Raw genomic sequence first — 23,216 nt, forward strand, 5'->3', positions numbered from 1 at the left:
GTTGTGTCTCTGCCAGGCTTTGGTATCAGGATGATGTTGGCCTCATAAAATGAGTTAGGGAGGATTCCCTCTTTTTCTATTGATTGGAATAGTTTCAGAAGGAATGGTACCAGCTCCTCCTTATACCTCTGGTAGAATTCAGCTGTGAATCCATCTGGTCCTGGACTTTTTTTCGTGGGTAGGCTATTAATTGTTGCCTCAATTTCAGAGCCTGTTATTGGTCTATTCAGGGATTCAACTTCTTCCTGGTTCAGTCTTGGGAGAGTGTAAGTGTCCAGGAAATTATCCATTTCTTCTAGATTTTCTAGTTGATTTGCGTAGAGGTGTTTATAGTATTCTCTGATGGTAGTTTGTATTTCTGTGGGGTCGGTGGTGATATCCCCTTTATCATTTTTTATTGCGTCTATTTGATTCCTCTCTCTTTTCTTCTTTATTAGTCTTGCTAGCGGTCTGTCAATTTTGTTGATCTTTTCAAAAAACCAACTCCTGGATTCATTGATTTTTTGGAGGGTTTTTTGTGATTCTATCTCCTTCAGTTCTGCTCTGATCTTAGTTATTTCTTGCCTTCTGCTAGCTTTTGAATGTGTTTGCTCTTGCCTCTCTAGTTCTTTTAATTGTGATGTTAAGTGTTAATTTTAGATCTTTCCTGCTTTCTCTTGTGGGCATTTAGTGCTATAAATTTCCCTCTACACACTGCTTTAAATGTGTCCCAGAGATTCTGGTATGTTGTATCTTTGTTCTCATTGGTTTCAAAGAACATCTTTATTTCTGCTTTCATTTCGTTATGTACCCAGTAGTCATTCAGGAGCAGGTTGTTCAGTTTCCATGTAGTTGAGCGGTTTTGATTGAGTTTCTTAGTCCTGAGTTCTAGTTTGATTGCACTGTGGTCTGAGAGACAGTTTGTTATAATTTCTGTTCTTGTACATTTGCTGAGGAGTGCTTTACTTCCAATTATGTGGTCAATTTTGGAATAAGTGCGATGTGGTGCTGAGAAGAATGTATATTCTGTTGATTTGGGGTGGAGAGTTCTATAGATGTCTATTAGGTCCGCTTGGTGCAGAGATGAGTTCAATTCCTGGATATCCTTGTGAACTTTCTGTCTCGTTGATCTGTCTAATGATGACAGTGGAGTGTTGAAATCTCCCATTATTATTGTATGGGAGTCTAAGTCTCTTTGTAGGTCTCTAAGGACTTGCTTTATGAATCTGGGTGCTCCTGTATTGGGTGCATAGATATTTAGGAGAGTTAGCTCTTCCTGTTGAATTGATCCCTTTACCATTATGTAATGGCCTTCTTTGTCTCTTTTGATCTTTGATGGTTTAAAGTCTGTTTTATCAGAGACTAGGATTGCAACCCCTGCTTTTTTTTGTTCTCCATTTGCTTGGTAGATCTTCCTCCATCCCTTTATTTTGAGCCTATGTATGTCTCTGCATGTGAGATGGGTCTCCTGAATACAGCAGACTGATGGGTCTTGACTCTTGATCCAGTTTGCCAGTCTGTGTCTTTTAATTGGAGCATTTAGTCCATTTACATTTAAGGTTAATATTGTTATGTGTGAACTTGATCCTGTCATTATGATATTAACTGGTTATTTTGCTCATTAGTTGATGCAGTTTCTTCCTAGCCTCGATGGTCTTTACATTTTGGCATGTTTTTGCAATGGCTGGTACCGGTTGTTCCTTTCCATGTTTAGGGCTTCCTTCAGGGTCTCTTGTAAGGCAGGCCTGGTGGTGACAAAATCTCTAAGCATTTGCTTATCTGTAAAGGATTTTATTTCTCCTTCACTGATGAAACTTAGTTTGGCTGGATATGAAATTCTGGGTTGAAAATTCTTTTCTTTAAGAACGTTGAATATTGGCCCCCACTCTCTTCTGGCTTGTAGAGTTTCTGCCGAGAGATCTGCTGTTAGTCTGATGGGCTTCCCTTTGTGGGTAACCCGACCTTTCTCTCTGGCTGCCCTTAAGATTTTTTCCTTCATTTCAACTTTGGTGAATCTGGCAATTATGTGTCTTGGAGTTGCTCTTCTGGAGGAGTATCTTTGTGGCGTTCTCTGTATTTCCTGAATTTGAATGTTGGCCTGCCCTACTAGGTTGGGGAAGTTCTCCTGGATGATATCCTGAAGAGTGTTTTCCAACTTGGTTCCATTTTCCCCCTCACTTTCAGGCACCCCAATCAGACGTAGATTTGGTCTTTTTACATAATCCCATACTTCTTGCAGGCTTTGTTCATTTCTTTTTCTTCTTTTTTCTTTTGGTTTCTCTTCTCGCTTCATTTCATTCATTTGATCCTCAATCGCTGATACTCTTTCTTCCAGTTGATTGAGTCGGTTACTGAAGCTTGTGCATTTGTCACGTATTTCTCGTGTCATGGTTTTCATCTCTGTCATTTCGTTTATGATCTTCTCTGCATTAATTAGTCTAGCTGTCGTTCTTCTACTCTTTTTTCAAGATTTTTAGTTTCTTTGCGCTGGCTACGTAATTCCTCCTTTAGCTCTGAGAAGTTTGATGGGCTGAAGCCTTCTTCTCTCATCTCGTCAAAGTCATTCTCTGACCAGCTTTGATCCGTTGCTGGCGATGGGCTGCGCTCCTTTGCAGGGGGAGATGCGCTCTTATTTTTTGAATTTCCAGCTTTTCTGCCCTGCTTCTTCCCCATCTTTGTGGTTTTATCTGTCTCTGGTCTTTGATGACGGTGATGTACTGATGGGGTTTTGGTGTAGATGTCCTTCCTGTTTGATAGTTTTCCGTCTGACAGTCAGAAGGACTGTCTGTTGGTCTGTTGGAGATTGCTTGAGGTCCACTCCAGACCCTGTTTGCCTGGGTATCAGCAGCAGAGGTTGCCGAAGATAGAATATTGCTGAACAGCGAGTGTACCTGTCTGATTCTTCCTTTGGAAGTTTCCTCTCAGGGATGACTCCACCCTGTGAGGTGTGGGGTGTCAGACTGCCCCTAGTGGGGGATGTCTCCCAGCTAGGCTACTCAGGGGTCAGGGACCCACCTGAGCAGGCAGTCTGTCCGTTCTCGGATCTCAACCTCCGCGTTGGGAGATCCACGGCTCTCCCCAACGCTGTGAGACAGAGTCGTTCGCCTCTGCACCGGCCCCCGCTGCTTTCCCTATTGGACCTCAGCTGTGGGCTGTCCCCAGAGGTGGAGTCTACAGAGACAGGCAGGTTTCCTTGAGCTGCTGTGAGCTCCACCCAGTTCGAGCTTCCCAGCGGCTTTGTTTACCTACTTAAGCCTCAGCAATGGCGGGCGCCCCTCCCCCAGCCTCGCTGCTGCCTTGCGGTTACATCGCAGACTGCTGTGCAAGCAATGAGGGAGGCTCCGTGGCCGTGGGACCCTCCTGGCCAGGTGTGGGTATAATCTCCTGGTGTGCCCGTTTGCTTAAAGCGCAGTATTGGGGTGGGAGTTACCCGATTTTCCAGGTGTTGTGTGTCTCAGTTCCCCTGGCTAGGAAAAAGGATTCCCTTCCCCCTTGTGCTTCCCAGGTGAGGCGATGCCTCGCCCTGCTTCAGCTCTCACTGGTCGGGCTGCAGCAGCTGACTAGCACCGATTGTCCGGCACTCCCTAGTGAGATGACCCCAGTACCTCAGTTGAAAATGCAGAAATCACCGGTCTTCTGTGTCACTCGTGCTGGGAGTTGGAGACTGGAGCTGTTCCTACTCGGCCATCTTGCTCCGCCCCCTATATTTTCTACTATTATATACTTAACACTGAGCTTAACACTGGGAACAAGATATAGTCCCTAGAAACTCCACAGAGAGGCATCTAGGTATAAAAAGAGAAACAGCTTCACTTTCTTGAAGGCATTCTTATGCAATCCTATATTATTTTGCTAATTTGAAAAAAACAGTTATCAGTCACAGTCATCTAATGATGTTGGATTATATACTCACTTTGAAGCAGTTTTAATATAGTTGGCATTTTAGTCAATTTTTATACAAATTAGTTGTTTATATCAAAGTAAATAATTCACATTCTAAAGGGAATTATTTATTTAGTACATTTTCTGGAAATAGAGTATCTGTAAATGTGTGTTTCCCAATCAGTGGTCCTTCTGACTTTAAATTCTTTAAAATTGGTTCTGGTTGTTATAATCCCTTATGCACATCCAACTCACTCTAGGTAGTGTGTAATTTTGTAAGTTATTTTCCCTCGCTTTGCTCTATCCTATAATTGCTCTCCATCCCAAGGCTGCAGTGAGTTGCCCTTCAAAGTAATGCTGGGATCTGCTTTTTTTCCAGTTTGGACATTGCCTTATTATATGTTCAATGTCATTTCACTGGAGCAGAAAGTTAGTGAAGTCAACTTTATGCCAGATCTTTGTATCTTACCAAAAGGAAATTTCACTATTAAATAACCCAGTTGCCATTCCCGAGTCCTGATTCTATTGCTCTAAATTTTTTCAGATGATCTTTTTTTTTATTTCTGAGACACTTGCATACCTAATTATCAAGTTTAATTTATGATCCTCGTTAGTCTGTAAGTGTTTAATTGAGTTAGTGGTTATAGCTGACTCATAAACCCATAAAACCCTTCACTGGTAAACTAATTAGCCACTGCACCTGCCCTCTAAATAATTAACATTGTTCATTACTAACAATCAGCATTGGAGTTATTAAAAGTTATCTTACTGCTCAGTTGTCTGATGTAGAGGCTTTCAAACTTTTTTGATCATGATCCAGAGTAAAAAATGCATTTCACAGGCCAACTCAGGATATAAACACACACACACACACACACACACACACACACACACTCCCTTACTATCAGACAGACTTTGATATTTTCTATTCTATTCTCTTTCACTTAAAAACGAACGGACTTACTAAAGAGGTTTTTCAGCTTAAAAATTTTTTTATTTGGACAAATTCATGGGGTACTGGTCCAATTTTGTTATGTGTATATAATGCATAGTGATCAAGTCAGGGTGTTTAGGTTGTTTATTAGCCAAATACAATACAGGGTCTGAAACTATAGTCACCCTACTCTGTTGCAAACATTGAATATATTCTTATTGTATATAAATCCACTTTTTATGTGCTCCTCTCCCCACCACCCACCCTTCCCAGTCTCTGTTATCTTTCCACTCTCTGTCTCTATGTGATCAAAATTTTTAGCTTCCACATATATGTGAGAACATTTGATATTTATCATTTCGGATCTGGCTTATTTCACTAAGATAATGACCTTCAGTCCCATCCATTTTGGTGCAAATGACTTGGTTTTATCCTTTTTCATGGCCAAATAATATTTACCAGTCATTGAATGAGTTATGACAGCTTCAAAAACACTGGCTCTCATAAATTCATACAATGAAACAGAATGTTAAAAATAATCAATAAAGGTTTCTTTCAACATTAGAACTTACTTGTTTCCTTCCCCATCATACACCCATCTAGTAGTGCCAATTCCTTCATAGTTTGAAGCCCAGTAATAAACACAGGCATTAATGTGCAGAATAAACAGCAAGTATCCGGTTGTTCGAATAACTCTGTCAGAGAGAATAGATAGAAAGTAAGAATTCATGTTGTTTCTGGAATACAGTCTATTTTAACATTTCCATTTCCTTAAAGTCTCCAGTGAACCCCTTGCTTTGGATTTGTGAACTGTTAACTCTCATTAGTACAGTATAAAGTGATGGTACCCTTGCATGTTTTCCAATGGTAATGTCTTGACTGGGATTGACAGAGTGTAGGGAAAAAACAAACAACAACAACAACAAACTTCCTCTTTTTTTACAGATGTTGTGAGTCAACTCGGGTCACCTCTTCAGTTTAAGTCCCATAAAATACACTATGCTGATTTACTAGGTATCTCTGAAAAGCTCATGAGATTTTACGCTAGGATGAATGGCGACTAGAGGTTTCAGTGCAAGTGAAATTTAGAACAACAAACGAATGAAATTCAGATTAGGAATGAATGATCACGAGAAAGGTTTAAAGTCAACTTGCAAAAGAGTATGTTTTTCTGTACTTGTTTTGACAGAAGCAGATAATAAGTCCTATTTTCTTAGTCTAGTACTATTCTAAAATCTGATGATTTTCATACTTTTATTTCACTTAAAATACCCATATCTGTTCTAGAACATAGTCCTATATTTTATGTAACCAAAGCTGAAATTATACCCTTTTTTTTTTTTGAAGAGGGAGGTCATATCCCTGCCAAATTCTGTCTAAAATGCTGCACCATTGCTTTTTCCCCTTCCCCCAAGTATACTGAGTTATACTTTACCTGTAAATATATGCTTTGTCCATTATAGACTCTAGGTGATGATTAAATTCAAAAAATGAAGTATACTGTATAGAAAAGCAAAAGAAATCCAAAAGCATGTTAGTCTTAAATATATATATTTAAATAAAACTATATGAAATAGATTTTATTCATTATTGAAAATAATTTTATTCATATGTCTTTAAAAAAAAAACAAAACAAGACTCTATTCAGTGGTATTTTCCTCTGGGCAGTACATTTTATAGCATGATATCATACTTCCAGAGCTTCTTGATTTATTTTATTGCTGCCCTCTAGTTATAGTCTTACTTTTAATGTTTGTTGAAAATGAAACTTAAAAAACATTTTTTTCCTTTTTCTTTTGTAAGCATGTAGTAGAACTCTATTTCCCAACAATTAAAGTCACACTCTCCAAAAACATACATAAAAGAGGAAAAGTGTAATGCGTTACAGTTATAAATAGATGTTAAGTCTTATTGCTCAACACTAGCATTATTTTTCAGTGAATTGCATTAAATGTGTATTTGTTTAAAGAAAATTTAAACTTCAGTAAGTATTAGCACTGGCTTTTCTTGACAGTATTCAAAGATACAATGAGTTTATGTGCATCTAATACAAGCAGAGTTACTATTTCCCTCAAGGCTTTTTCCTGCTTACTTCTACTTTTATCTCAACCTTTTCTGCCTGCATGCACTCCTACCCCCTACTTCCTGTTTTATTTCTATAGGCAGTAAAGTATGGAATCCAGAGCCAAATGCCAGTCCTATCTCTGCCACTTACTACTGTGTAACCATGGAAAAGTCTCTTGCTGTTTCTCTGCCTTGGTTTTCTCATCTGTAAAACAAGGTCAATAAGAAAAGATGCCCCCCAAAAGGGTTGTGTGCATATGTAAGTTAATACATTTAATATGCTTCAAATCATAGACTCTTACAGATAGGAGGGCCACAGAGATTACTTAGTTCAAAATTTTGCCCAACGTAGATATGACTGCAATAGAACATTTAGAATTAAAAATAGTGTAGGTAATAGTAATGACTATTTAACTAGAACTATACACAAAGGATTTGTTTTTCCAGAGTTCATAAGTAGGAAAAAACGTCTTCAAACACTCAGATTATGATAATTTATATGTGTGGTAATTTGTTTATTGTGCTCTTAATACAATTTTGCACAAAGGCATGATTTTAAATTTAGCTTAAGTGTTCACTAAAAAGAAAATGTATATTCATTTGTTTTCTCATTTATAATTTGGAGACATATAGATAATAAATATTTATCCTAGAGAATTGTGCATTAAGATGACACCCTTATAAATAAGTGAAATGAGTGGACTATGGGGCTTTGAAAAGAAGATTAATGTTAACTGTCAGGATCTCCTATATTTAAACATCTAATGGATAGAGAAGGCTTTTGGACATTTTAGGGTTACAGAGATGGGGAATGAAGAGTTGGCACTTTATAAGCTTTTATCATAATGTCAGATAAACTCCTAAATCTATAGAAACATGATTATTTCTGAAAATTGGTTATCTCCAAGCAGGTACCTTCTGAAATTTCCATGTGAGATATAAAATAAAAACCAGGAGCAACTTTCACCAGTAGACATTTTTTTCTTCCTTCACTAAAAAAAATTCATAGCATTGATGAGGGCAGAAAGATGGAGAAGAATTTGGGAAAAATCAAGAATATTGGTAATTTTAAGACACTTTAAATTGTTTCAAGATTTCCATTATAAGGAAATGGAAATATTTCCATTATAAGGGAAAAGACAATTAAATATAGTTATCTTACCTTTAACATCCTGTTTGCTCTAAATATTGGATTAAACCCAAAGAAGAGGTAGCAAACATCAAATGGTATTATTGATGCAACATCCAACTGTTGAAAGAACACATTCAAAAATATGTTGTGTTTACATGCCTTTCTGGGAATGGATGGATTTACATTGATGTCTATAAAAGTTGACCAGTCACAGTGCATTATTTGTTATTTAATCCAAAACTGCTTTCAATTAACTATGCATGGGGCTTTTTAAGGCATATTAGCACCATGAAAACTATTCTGTAGTCTCCTTCCACCGTATTTCATTTCCACCACCGTGCATCTGATCTCTCCTTAGGCACTGCATTTGCTGGGATTTTTATTGAGCTGTCACATATACAATGGGCATAGTTGCTAATGTTAAAATATGTTTGAATAGTGTTTTTAACATGGGGCTCTTGGACTAGAAATCAAGTCCATTCTTGATTTTATTTGAAAGCATTGAACTTTCATTGTAGTGATTTATTTTTATGTTTCAGCCAATTCTCCAGTGTTCAGAGTCAATTATATTGTGGTTCATTTAGGCTCTTCAATGCTTTCTACTCTTGTCTACTTTGAACCACTTTGCTACCAATAAACTGCTTTAAAGGTATCTATCAGAGCCTGTGCAGGCTGAGAGAGGAGAGAAAAGAAATCAATAATGATTGCAATTAATCAGCAGCTCTGATGGGAGGAGGTATTAAAAGTACTATTATAGCTAAGAAATTTTTTAAAATAGTCATGTGTTAAGATTATTTTGATTTTCTGTTAAACTGGTCATTATAATTATTTTATGTAAAATAATTATTCATTTTTAGTAAATTTTACATGGTCTTAATAGGGTATATTTAAAAACTTTAAGACATCTTAAGATAATTAAGAGCAGTTAAGAATGTACTGTAAGGCCACATGTATAAAATAGAGAGTTGAGGAAGTCCTAGACAGAGGGATCAAGCAAGAAAAAGAAATAAAGGGCATTCACATCAAAAAAGAGGAAATCAAACTATCACTATTTACTGATGATATGATCATATACCTAGAAAACCCTAAAGACATCTCCAAAAACTCCTAGATCTCATAAACAAGTTCAATAAAGTTTCAGATTATGAAATCAATGTACACAAACCAGTAACACTGCAATACAGATACAAAAATGACCAAGCTGAGAAGCAAATCAGGAACTCAATCCCTTTACAACTGTAAAACAACAACAACAACAGCAACAACAACAACAATAAATCCTAGGAATATACTTAACCAAGGAGGTGAAAGATCCCTGCGAAGAGAACTACAAGACACTGCTGAGAGAAATCATAGATGACACAAACAAACAGAAACACATCTGATGCTTATGGATTGGGAGAATCAATATTGTAAAAATGTCCAGGCCGGGCGTGGTGGCTCAAGCCTGTAATCCCAGCACTTTGGGAGGCCGAGACGGGCGGATCACGAGGTCAGGAGATCGAGGCCATCCTGGCTAACACGGTGAAACCCCGTCTCTACTAAAAATACAAAAAAAAAAAAAAAAGTCCATACTGCCAAAAGCAATCTACAGATTCAATGCAATTCCCATCAAAATACTAACATTATTTTTCACAGTATTAGAGAAAACAATTCTAAAATTCACATGAAACTAAAAAAGAGCCCTTACTGCCTAGGCAACCCTAAGCAAAAAGAACAAATCTGAAGGCATTACACTACCAAACTTCAAGTCTATAGTTAGCAAAACAGCATGGTACTGGTATAAAAGTAGGTACATAGACCAATGGAACAGAATACAGAACCCAGAAATAAAGCCAAATACTTATAGCCAACTGGTATTAAAGCACACAAAAACATAAATTGGGGAAAGGACATCTTTTTTTTTAAGTGGTGCTAGCAAAACTGGCAAGCCACATGTAGAAGAGTGAAACTAGATCCCTATCTCTCACTTTATACAGAAATCAACTCAAGATAAATCAAAGACTTAAATCTAAGATCTGAAACCATAAAAATTGTAGAAGATAACCTTGGAAAAATTCTTCTGGACATTGGCCTGGGCAAAGAATTTATGACTAAAGCCCCAAAAGCAAATGCAATGAAAATAAATAAATGGGACCTGATTAAAAACTTTTCTTCACATAAAAAGAAATAATCATCAGAATAAACAGACAACTCACAGAATGGGAGGAAATATTTGCAAACTATGCATCAGACAAAGGACTAGTATCCAGAATCTACAAGGAATTCAAATCAGCAAGAAAAAACAAATAATCTCATCAAAAAGCAGACAAATGCCATGAATAGACATTTTTCAAAAGAAGTTATACAAATAGCCAAAAAACATGAAAAAAATGCCACCCCCAATTGCATCATATCATCAAACCTCATTGATTTTATTTTACAGGTACTGATCTTTGTAACAAGTTAAGTGGTGTACAGAACAGTACTTAAAATAATGTGTTTAAAATTAAAAAGCAGGCACACTGTAGACCTGTCTAGTGCTACTATAAAACCTATAGTTTTTGGCTCGAATCATAGTGATTTTTTTACTTGCTTTCTATTCAGTTGCTCAACTCCCCTCTCAACTCCTCTGTGATGACGGTCATTAGTCATTAGCCATTTTAATATTAACACATTGGCACAGATTTGTGTAGATCTACCATTCGATCCAGCAATCCCACTACTGGGTATCTACCCAAAGGAAAAGGAGTCAGTACATGAAAAAGACACATGCATATATGGGTTTATTTCAGCCCAATTCATAACTGCAGAAAATATGGAACTAACTGATCTTTGTAACAAGATGTGTACAGAACAGTAATTAAAATAATGTATTAAAAATAAAAAAGCAGACACACTGTTGACCTGTCTAGTGACCTGTCTAGTCAATAAGGAAATAGAAATTAAAACCACAATGAGATACCACCTTATTCCTGAAAGAATGGCCATTATTAAAAAGTCAAAAAACAATAGATTTTGGCATGGATGTGGTAAAAGGGGAGTGCATATACACTGCTGGTGGGAATTTAAATTAGTAAAACTTCTATGGAAAACAGTATGGACATTCCTTAAACAACTAAAAGTAGATCTACCATTCGATCCAGCAATCCCACTACTGGGTATCTACCCAAAGGAAAAGGAGTCAGTATATGAATAAGATACATGCACATATAGGTTTATTTCAGCCCAATTCGTAATTGCAGAAATATGAAACTAACCTAAGTAGCCATTGAACAATGAGTGGATAAAGAAAATGTGGTATATGTACACCACGGAATAATATTTAGACATAGAAAGGAATCGATGTCTTTTGCAGCAACTTGGATGGAGCTGGAGGCCATTATTCTAAGTGAAGTAATTCAGGAATGGAAAACCCAACACTAAATGTTCTCACTTATAAGTGGGAGCTAAGCTCTGAGTATGCAAAGGCATACAGAGTGATATAATGGACTTTGAAGACCAGAAGTGGGGATGGACTTGGGGTGGGACAAAAAACCCTGCGTATTAGATACAATGTACACTACTCTGGTGATGGGTGCACTGAAATCTCATAATTTACCACTGTATAATTAATCCATGTAACCAAAAACCACTTGTACCCCAAAAGCATAGAGTTGAGATAATTAATTGCCTAACAATTTCAAAGCCTGCTGCTATTGAACAAGAATAGAACTTCTGGTTTGAATTAACCAGATTACCTATTATAAACAGATTACTTACTAAAAGTATTAGTTTAGAAATTACATCATATCCTCAAACCTCATTGATTTTACTGTATAAGTATCGATCTTTGTAACAAGTTAGGTGTACAGAACAGTAATTAAAATAATGTATTTAAAATAAAAAAGCAGGCACACGATTGACCTATGTATTGCTACCCTAAAACCTATAGTTTTTGGCTCAAATCATAACGATCTTTTTGCTTGCTTTCTATTCAATTGCTCAGCTCCCCTCTCAACTTCTCTCTGCAGACAGTCATTAATCATTAGCCATTTTAATATTAACACATTGGCACAGATTTGTGTAGCCAGAGATAATTTATTTCTCATTGAACTGTAGAAAATTGATTGAAGTATTGACTAACACTAAACACTGTGCAAGACAATTTGCAAAGCATGTTGGGGTTGAAATAGGAGTAATATATTGTTGCTATTCACAACAAGTTGACAAGCTAATAGTGGAATGACCAAGTTCAAAAATACAGTCATGTGTCACTTAACAACAGGGATATATTCTGAGAAATGCATTGTTAGGTGATTTCATCATGTGAATATCATAGTATGTACTTACAGAAACCTAGATGTATTATCTACTACACACGTAGGCGGTATGGTATAGACATATAAGCCTAGGCTTCTAGGCTACAAGCCTAGGAGCATGTTACTGTACAGCATGCTCTGTATATTACAGTATATTATTGTATGTTATTGTACAGCATGTTACTGTACTTAGTACTGTAGGGAATTATAACACAATGGTAAATATCTTTGTATCTAAACACATCTAAACATTGAAAAGGTACAGTTAAAAATGTGATATGAAAGATAAAAAATGGTACACCTGTATAGGATACTTACCATGAATGGAGCTTGCAGGACTGGAACTTGCTCTGACTGAGTCAATAAGTGAGTAGTGAGTGACTGAAGGCCTAGGACATTACTGTACACTACTGTAGACTTTATGAACACTGTAGACTTAGGCTACACTAAATTTGTTTAACAATTTTTTTCTTTAATAATAAAGTAACCCTAGCTCACTGAAACTGTTTTACTTTATAAGCTTTTGAATTTTTGAAAACTTTTTACTCTTTTGTAATAACACTTAACTTAAAACACTCATTGTACAGCTGTGTACAAAAGAATTTTCATTATATGTTTATTATATGTTTTTTTCTATTTTTAAATGTTTTTACTTTTACTTTTAAGCTTTTTTGTTAAAAACTAAGACCCAAGCACACAAATTAGCCTAGGCCTACGTAGAGTCAGGATCATCAGTATCACTGTCTTTCACATTCATATCTGGCCCCATTGGAAGGTCTTCAGGCTCCATAACATGGGTGGAGCTGTCATCTCCTATAATAACAATGCCTTCTTCTGGAATACCTCCTGAAAGACTTGCCTGAGTCTCTTTTACAATTAACTTTAAAAAAATTCATAGGAGTACAATCTAAAATAACAATAAAGAGTATAGTATAGTAAATACATAAGCTAGTAACTTAGTTGTTTATTACCATTATCCCCAATATTATGTACCATACATATTTGTATGTACTATATACCATACATATTTGTACCATACATATTTGTATGTACTTTATATGACTGGCAGCCAGTAGGTTTGTTTACACCAGCATCACTGCAAACAGGTGAATAACACATTGCACTGTAATGTTATGATGGCTATGATGTCACTAGGCAATAGGAATTTTTCACCTCCCTTATAATCTTATGGGACCATCACCATACACATGGTATGTCATTGACCAAAATGTCATTATGCTAACACAAATTAAATATGTAAATTAATTTAGCCCTTATTCAAACTCAGGAAAGTAAGAGTTTGGAATAAGCTTTATGGGATTACAAAAGTATTAATCCTCTTTGTAGAATTTATCAAAGCAGCATAGACATCTTTTATAAATATGCCTAAGTATGTGGCAATTTTTAATAAAGAAAATTAGTTGGAGATTTTTTAAAAAGCCAGTTGATCTCTACTAAAAAATACAAAAAACTAGCCGGGCGAGGTGGCGGGCGCCTGTAGTCCCAGCTACTCGGGAGGCTGAGGCAGGAGAATGGCGTAAACCTGGGAGGAGGAGCTTGCAGTGAGCTGAGATCAGGCCACTGCACTCCAGCCCGGGCGACAGAGCAAGACTCCGTCTCAAAAAAAAAAAAGCCAGTTGAAAGGGATGTTAATCATTGTAGATTTCCAACAGGGATAGTTTGAGACCTAAACCCAGATTTGTATTTTTAAACAAACTTTGAGGCCACCAAAGAATTGTCTTTGAAGTGGGGGGCTAGAGTTCACTCCGATTGGGTAAACCAAAATAACCCCTGACCTCTGCCTATTTCTCAGAGTTAGAGAGAACAAAGTACTTAGAAAACAATTATGAGCAATAAAACGTATGTTTTAGGAAAAGAAGGTTCCATGTTATCTAAACAATTGCCTCTCTTCTATTAATAATTTTTATTTTGAATATATGAGAACAAGAAAGAAGCAGGAGTAGAAACAATTTTGCAAACCTTTACAACATCATGCTACATGAATTGGGGGCTAGAATTTTGTAGACAGGGCAAAGTATACAACCCATATTCCTTTATTGATGTGTAAATTAGAAGTCAAATGTGGCCACTAACTTATTTTGGCCTGCTTAATAAGGACTTATATGTGGAATTACCCATTTGCACCTACAAGGAAATATATCAGGTAATTATTGAGAGGCAGAAACTTCAGGCTTATCTTTGTCTAATAAAACTTCCTATGTATAAACTTTGTTTATAGAAATCTATAGATGGGATTTAAAGTCAAAATGGTAAGAGATTACTTGAGCAATTTTGAAATTGTTTGTGAGTCACCTACCTGAAATTTTGTAGACGTCCTGTAGTTTTTCCTTAGCTCAATTGGGTCCACCTGAAACATATTTGTATTTTCATTAATTTTCACCAATTTCATCAATTATTTTTTTCTCACTTCTAAATTTATATTTACAACTATTTCTCTTGGCTGGTTCCTTCCAATCTCAGCCAATCAATATGGTCCATATTCTCAGGTTTTAAAACAAATCATGTTTGGTTTTAGTTTTCTTCTTCTTGCTCTATTGTTTGCCACAGTCAAGCTTCTCAAGAGAGTTGCCTACCTGCTTTACTCTATATCCTTCCCTCATGTTTATTCTTAACTCATGGCAATTTGGTGGTAATTTGGCTTCTTCCCACTTCTCTCACTTCTTCAAGGCTAACAGTACAAAACCACCAATGACCTAATGATGACACCCAGGGTATCCTTTATGGCACTTAGCATCCTGTTATGGCACTCATCATAATTTGAAATGACACATATATTGCTTGGCTCATTTATTTAAAATTAGTCTACTCCATTAAATGGTAATCTATCTGAGGACGGGTTTGATTTTGCTTAGCAACTATATTTAACTAGTGCCTAGAATATACTAAAAGCCCAGTGAATATTTATTAAATGAATGAATGAAGAAATGGAAAGATGAATAAAAACCTTTGAAGCATTAAAAAATTTTTTTGGACAATTTTTTTCCTTGAAACTTTTTCTTTTCAAAGAATCTGTAATGCCACTCTTAGTTTACTTTATTTCTTCACTTCCTACTTTTCAATGTTCTTCTTGGATTCTTGGGCTAGTCATTTAAAAGTCAACATTCCCCAGGATTTAGCTCTCTTCTCTTTTCTCTTCATACTTGCTTCCTGGGAAATCTCACCCACGTTTATAGTTTCAGAGATTACCGTGTGAGTTGATGCTACCAAATCTCTACTTCCACCTAATATCACTTTCTTGAGCTGTTGGGTAAACAACTGCCCATCGTCTTCTTCACTTAGCAGATCCACTGCACCAAACCTGAATTCATCATCATTCTACATTGCCCTTGAGCCAAACTGTGCTCTTCCTCCTGCTTCTGAGTATCCTATGAGCACCCTCATCTACACTGCTTAGTGGTCCTACACTGTGCGGTCTCCCCCAGTCCTCATACAACCAATAGCCAAGTTCTACTCATTCTTCTTCCGAAAGTTTTCTCATGTGCATTCTCTCCTTTCTGGCGCTATCTCTGACTTTAGTCTTGTTCCCCTGGAACAATTCTACAGTGGCAGCCAGATGATCTCTAAATCAGATCACTTAAAATCCTCGTTCATGTCAAATCCTGCAACTCCACACGATTAAAAAAAAAAAAAAATGAAAGCACCTTTTCAGGGTATACAAAGCTCTACTTTCTGTTTCCCACTCACTTCCTGGAGCATCCCAGAAACAGAACTAACCCACTCTGTTCAGCAGTTCCTCAAATGTATCATAGTAATGCCTTCGCCCATGCTGTCCCACAGCTCAGAACATGTTTTTCCTTTTTTCTTGTGGAGGACAAAGGTGCAGGTAACACCAACTCATCCATCAAGATTTGAACTAAGGGTCTTCTCTGTCAGACGGTTTTCTCTGAGCCTTATAGCACCCTGGCCAGGCCTTTTCATGACTCACAACATAAAATCCCACCATTTTTCTTTTGCTGGTCTGTCCTAGACATTCTGAGCTATGTAAGAGAGTAGGGTCCAATCTTTTTCCTCTATTTCCTCAGTTCCTAACACAGTGTCTAACATATAGTAGGTGTTCAATAAATGTGTGACAAGTGATAGATGACTGAATGGCATTTGTTAATATTCAGACCTAAAAGAATTAATGTGAATATTGGACTTATATGTTTCACTTATATGTAGTAATGGATTTTCTAAGGGCTCTTAATTAGTTGACCAAAGCATTATAACTTGGACACATGGAAGTAGCATCTTCTAACAATTATCATTCAGGCTGTCTGGAAGTTTTAAACTGCTGCTTGAGCAATGTTAAAGATTGGTTAGTCAACTCCCAAGTTACTCCCCACACTACTGACTTTTTTGGCTTTAATTTTTACTCAAATACACATACTAAATTTTACATAAATATATTAGAAAATATATGACATGCTCATTTAATGATTTTTACTGTGAAACAAAATGGTTTACATAGGTAGACATAGATACAGGTTCAAATAAATAGCCTTATAAATCATGTACCACAAGAGTAAAATCAGTCACTTCCTTCAAAGCTTATATGGGACAGCCAGATAGATATCAAGTGCCAGACAGTTAAGTTAAAATACTACTTCCACCCTGCATCCAGGAAGAATGTTCTTAGCACATTTGTCTGTTTACTTTCAAGGTTGTCAATGATTCTATGATTGAGTAAATGTAAATGCAACTAAAACTTGCTAGATTAAATTAAATGCCACGTAGTGATTTTAAATTCTATCTTCTTTAGAGCAGTAAATCAACTTGGCATCATTAGCCTTACGAGGATCAGCATGCTTACCGGTAACAATTAGGTACTTATTTTTAAAATGTCACCCCACTTAATTCTCTCTCCCTCTTTTAAGCCTCATCATTATGCCACAGACATTTCTTCAGGGGAGGCTTACTTTAGGAAGGATATGCTAATTGCACCTAAATCCTTTTCCAACGGGTACTTTTTGAAGATCTACTCAGGTGTTAGTATATTTACTCAATATTCACCTCTTCTTCCCCCACACCATGGCTAAATCCATTTATTCCAAAATAAAAAGCAAAATAAACAGAAGTTGCATCACCAGGGCACCATGACCCCATCCCTGCCTCCTTTCTCTGTCCCATGCTATCAATAAAGAAGTTTCTGAGCCCCAAATAATTATTAGAACCTCCTCCCCATGTGTCAGCTTCAACCTCCTCTATGTATGATACAGGGGGTGGCCCTACCCCTGGAATTACAAAATGTTGCACAGATACAATATGTCCACTGGGGAAGGGGAGTCACCCCCATCAGCCTGTTCTCTCACCTTTTCTACATTTAGCCCCATTGTCCTGCCTCAGCTGCCTCTCTAAATAAGAAGATGGGAGCCCCTGTGAGGGAAAAGCTGCTTTAGTGAGAGTAAGGCCATCAGGGAGGCCACCAGGCCTCCTCCAAATAAATCAACTCTATGAGCCTCTGGCTCTTAAATAACCACAATAATCATCCAGAAATTAAGGACTCAGCCCAGGCCAAGGTGGCAAAGGGTCTGCACTTGTTTGTCTCCCCATATCACACAGGGGTCTTACCTTGCTACTCTAATGATAATGGGGTGACTGGGAAGGGGTGGTAAGGACCTGATGGGGATGAACTTCTGGCCCCACTTCTCCAAGCTTTGCTGACAGTGGCCGGCTTTTAGATGACGGTGATCTTCACCTCATTTCTCATCAGCACAATAGAAAAATGGAATGCAGGGGTTACTGCCCAAGCCTGGGTGCTCCTGGGGGTTCTGCATCTCAGGAAGCAGCTGCATAACCTGCTGTGCAGTGGGATTATCATGGTGAGAACCCTCCCGGCCTTTCCTTGTGCAGGTTCCACACTGTGGACGAGGCTCATCTTGCAAAGACCACCCTGCTTGTTGGTAGTCCCAAGCTCCTGGGGGAGCTGGGGTGCCTGGAGCAGGCTCATCAGCAGGGTTCTGGGCAGCTGCCTGGAATTTGCCACGCCACTTGTTGTGGTTGCCCACAAGCCGCAACACCAGCTCCTGCAGCTCCAGCAGCTCCAGCAGCTCCAGCAGCTTCACTTTCATCTTCTTCTTGTCCTGGGCCAGCCTGCTCATGTATTCCTTCTGTCGCCACATCTTCAACACTGCCCTCTGGCTCTGGTACAGTGTGATGTACTTTCCTGCGGGAGGATAGTGTTCAGACACTGGGATCCCTCCGACCACAGTGTAGCTCTCCCTGCCATGTCCTGGCCTCCCGGTCACTGATGATGTCTGTCTCTCCAGACAGTTGGATGCAGTGACGTTCCAGCTTTCCCATCTGGTCCTTCAGGTCCACCTTCTCCTGCCTGAGCTCCATAAAGTGACTCTGAGGCTTTTCCATGGCCCCCTGGAGGGCCTGGTGGGCCTTCCCACATACAGAATTATCTCTAGTCCCTGGGGCTAGGGCTCCTGCCTCTGGCTCCTTCTGGACCAAGGCCACCAGATGAGCCAGACACTTACAGCTCACCCTTTGCTCCTTCAGCTGCCCACGTGGCTGTGCCTGCTCCTCTTCGGCTCTGGCTACAGCTGAGTGTAAAAATGCCACCATGGCCTCCCGACTCTCCAGGTCCTCCAGGATGCTCAGCATGAGTGGAGGCGTCTCCTCCTTACTGTCCAGTCCATCTCCTTCACCATGGAGAGCCATGAAGGTCAGCTGGGCCTGTAGCTGCTGCTTCTGCTGGCTGGTGGCTTCCAGGTGCTCCTGGGTCTCCTGCAACTCTTGGCAGGCCATCTCAGCCACCACTTTGCCCTGAGCTTCCTCCTGCTGCAGCTGGTCTATGAGCTGGGTCTGCAGCAGTAACTGCTTGTGGAGCTCCTTCTCAGAGGGCACCTGCTGAAAGGTGGCCACCTGCTGCTGATAGGCCGCCATGTACTGCTGCAGGTGACCCAGGTATTGATCTCACTACTGCTGCAGACTCTGAGCCTTTTGGCTCTTCAGCTCTACCATCTCCTTCAACTCACCCAGCTTCTCGCCCAGCTCCTTCTTGATATACTGCTCTGACTACAGTTTGCTGGTGATCTCCATGTTCTCATTTTTCAGCTTCATGAAGCTGCTCTGCAGCTCGGCCATCTGCTCCTTGAGCTCACCATTCTGGGAGGCTGCATGATTGATGGTGGTGAGGTCATTCTGCATGGTCTCCAAGGTTTGCCTGCCCACCTCTGCCTGCTCCTCCCAGAGCTCAGCCTTCTGCTCCAGCAGTCTCTCCTCCTGCTCTTGGTTCGGGCAACTCAAACCCTCATTATCTGGCACCTGGGCTTGGAGCTGTCCTGCCAGACCCTCCAGCTCCTCCTGCAGGTGCTCGGCCTCCACTTGTAGCTGCTGCTCCACCTCAGAGGGCCCTGCCGGGGGCTCCAGGAGCAGGGGTTCAGCCATCTGGTTCCTCAGTTCGGCCAAGCTTGTCTCTAGCTCCTGCACCCGAGTCATGCTGTGCCCCTTCTCCTCCCTCAACCTGTGCACCTGCTCTGACATCAGCTGCATCCTCTGCTACCACATGGTGCTCTCTCCTTTTAGATTTTCAGTATATTGATCTTTCTCTATCTGTAGCTGTTTCAACAACTCTGTAACCTGCCCCAGGTGTGCTTCCAGCTGTGCCTGATCCTCCATGGCCTGCTGTAACTGCTGGTTAGCATTAGAGGGTTCACACTGGCTTGAGGACTGTTGAAGCAGGAGCTTGGCCCTCTCCAGCTTCTTTTGCAGCTCCTCCAAGTTGAGCTGGATCCCTGACTTCTCTAATACTAGGACTCGAGTTTCTCTTCTAGTTCTGAGTTCTGCTGCTTCAGATCTTCATAAAACTTCAGCCTGAGGGCATCTCTCTTTTTGGTTAACTCTTTGTTGTACTTGTCCGTCGTCTTCTGCTGTGTAGAGACAGCAGAGAGAGCCCATGCCAACTCTCCCACATGCTGCCAGGAATACTGCAGGCCGCTGGCCAGATCCTTTGACTCTCCTTCAAACTACCTGGCAGCACGCTGAGTGTAATACAGGGCTGTCCATAACTCTCCTTTCTTGGACATGAGTATCCCTGTGGTCTGAATTTGAACCTGTAACTACTCCCTTTGGGCTCCCTGCTTTCAATTCCTTGCTTTCTTTTCTTCTTTCAGTTGATCCAGAATTTCTTGGTTCTGTTGTTTCTCCAGATCCTTCAGGTTAGCAGATGATGCAGGGCCCCCCCCATTGACAAAGGATGTAGACTCAGAGGTAAGACCATTGAGCTGTTGAGAGAGTTGCCCTGGGCTCCCAGTCAATGAGAAAGCCTTGGTTTCATCCATGAGATTGGGACCAATGTCAGCATCATGATTCTGAGGTGCCGCCATGCTAGTGCGACTGGCACCAGGGGAAGAGACACCACTAGCTAACATGGTGTCATGAGCAGACAGTTGTAGGGGAGAAACATGGTCTTTGGATGTATCATCAGGTGAATGGCAACCAACAGAAGTGGTTGTCTTAGGGTTGCTGCCATTTTTAATTTTCTCCTTTTTTTGCTCTTGTACCTACACCAGGGTATTTTCTATGCTGATATTCTCTCAATGTTTTCTTGGCCACAGCCAATTTGCTCTGTAGGGTTTCTTCCGACATCACAGGGCGGGGTGGGAGGTGGGGTTGGGGCCACATCAGCACGATCCTGGCAACCACTGCTAAACACATCCAGTCATCTACCAGGCAGATGTGCAACTGAGCCAGAGGAGAAGTAACCAGGGCCACACTAGAACGCAGAATGGGGCATGGCCTCAATACTCCAAGCCCATTGGTCGATGATAAAGATGAAAGGGAAAGGAAGCATGGCCAGGCGGCAGTGTGTCCAGAGGGACCATTTTTCTCATGCATCTGTACAATGGAATTATAGGATTGTTGGGCTCTTGCTAGATTATATTGATTCTTATTTGCTCCAAACTGCACTCTGGCTTTGCCTCTGACTAAGATGGCATTTATTTGCCTGATGACCAATTCTATTGTGTAGGCACAGCTACAGCCCTGTTTTGTGAGAAGTTCCATATACAGTGCTCCCCCACCCAATACATACCCTCCTGAGAGAACAGGTAATACCACTCGAACAAATGGAGGATCAAATGGAAAATTATCCTGCTACCCTCCAAAGTCTGTGAATTCCAATACTAAAAACTTGGCAATTCAGTTTAAGGTCCTCTTCACAAGGCCAGTTAGCTCAAGGCAAAAACATTCTTCCCAGGCCTCTTAAGAAATACTCCTACCCCAGAAAAGGCCCTTCTTTCTGGTATCAGGAGGCATGGTCCAGAAACACAAATCCAATAGAATTTCAGCCATTTACCTTTCAGATCGTCCCCTCCCTGAAGTCCTACTTTCTTGTTTTGTGTGTGTGTGTGTGTGTGTGTGTGTGTGTGTTGTGTTTTGTTTTCGGCTTTGGTGCTTCATTCGTTCCCCCATATGAACCAGTAGAAATGCAGCCATTAGCAACTTCGGTCAATATATAAGAGATTCATACTTTAGGAAGACAACCCAGTTGACAACCACAACAGTTTCTTAAAAGATATGTTAAACAAAATATATTCTATCTTCCTTTTTTCTTTTACGATCTGAAGATCATTGTGCAAAAGACTATCAGGGTCGACCTTCTGCAGTTTAACATGCCAGTCGTGTACTGTCATTTATGAGTTCCACTGAATAAATCCTTCCCAAGCAATATTGCTCATGCTTTTGTCAGAAGATAAAAATCATGTAAGAGTTAATTCTCTTTCAGGAAGAACACAAAAAGTTCCAGCAGACCTGTTTTATAACTCCGTGATCTGTATACATCCCTGAGCTCTTTCAAAAGTCTATCTGAAGCTTGCACTGACCCAAACACCACACCACATTTAAATGGTCTTGCCTTTGAGTCTTCCTAATTTTCTCTAATGTTGCCAAGTTTTCTTTTTCAGTTCCTTCATCCTCCGACTTTTTCCCACTAGTAAGTTCTTCTGCCTTCATCTTATAGTGATTTAGGTATTTTATATCTCCAACCATCTCTTCTTCTTCTGAAGTCACTTCTGTTTTCCCATTCTGACCCATGGGTAGTGGTTGATCTAGCATCTCAAACATCCAGGTGCTTAGGAAGGTTATATAATCTGCAGAGTTCACATATCAACTACTTCAATTACTGACAAAGGTAATTGTTGTTCTTAGTATCTTCTAGACATTCCAGAACTGATGTCAGATTTGGGTCATCAGAGTCCACAAACCGTATTGGTGAAAAAGATGGATAGGATTCTCAGAATCTCTAGGCACAAGAAGAGGCTCAACCCATCATGGTCTTGGCCTCGTGGTGGCTTGTCCACAGGAGATTCGGCAATGTGTAAATATTCAGGAGACTGGCCCAGGTGCAGGGCTGCGCGGGTGCGCTGCTGTCCCTGTCCCGCCGCCGCCAACTCAGTCCGCGAGGCTGAGCATAGGGTGCCACTGCAGCAATTTGTGAGTCTGCGCCAAGCCGCACACCGCGACCAGTATTCACTTCTTCTGAAAACAATTCATAGAAACTTCATAATTTTACACAGGACAGATGGAAGAAGTATTTTAAAATAATATTACCTGAAAGAGTTATAATGCAGATTAATTATTCAAGGAAATAAAATCCTTGAACTGAGATTACCATTCATTCACTCCTTCAAACATTTCTTGAGTGTACTCTAAGTTCCTAGGTTAGATAAAGAAGTGAATCGAATACTGTCCCTACTCTCAAGAAACTTATCCTCAGGTAAGAAAGAGAGATACATAGACAAATAGGAGACAAGAAGGAAAAGTAAAGTGTGTGGACATCAATTCATTTAATTCATTTAACAATCAACTGTGTATTTTCTACATGCCAGACCCCCAGTTAGGTGTCTTATTCAATCTTCGTAATAGATTTATGAGGTGGGTACTGAGATAGCCGGGTGGGAGGGGGTTGCTGCAGAAACTCCAACCAGCCTGCCCA

General features: G+C 39.7%; 1 protein-coding gene and 1 pseudogene across 2 annotated transcripts in view; both read right to left on the reverse strand.

Annotated features, from left to right (window-relative positions):
* CNGB3 (cyclic nucleotide gated channel subunit beta 3) overlaps positions 1-23,216 on the reverse strand; it is a 165,125-nt gene that overhangs the window by 67,198 nt on the left and 74,711 nt on the right. For both annotated transcript variants that reach the window (XM_033202770.1, XM_033202771.1), the window contains 4 exons: positions 14,589-14,639; positions 8,022-8,108; positions 6,231-6,295; positions 5,368-5,490 (listed from right to left, as the gene is read on the reverse strand). In XM_033202770.1, the coding sequence (XP_033058661.1) occupies positions 5,368-5,490; positions 6,231-6,295; positions 8,022-8,108; positions 14,589-14,639 (326 nt within the window). The remainder of the gene's footprint in view (positions 1-5,367; positions 5,491-6,230; positions 6,296-8,021; positions 8,109-14,588; positions 14,640-23,216) is intronic.
* On the reverse strand, positions 17,949-20,869 carry LOC117079145 (annotated as a pseudogene).

This window comes from Trachypithecus francoisi, unplaced genomic scaffold, assembly GCF_009764315.1.
Source record: "Trachypithecus francoisi isolate TF-2019V2 unplaced genomic scaffold, Tfra_2.0 Lachesis_group7, whole genome shotgun sequence".
In the NCBI taxonomy this organism is placed as follows: Eukaryota; Metazoa; Chordata; class Mammalia; order Primates; family Cercopithecidae; genus Trachypithecus; species Trachypithecus francoisi.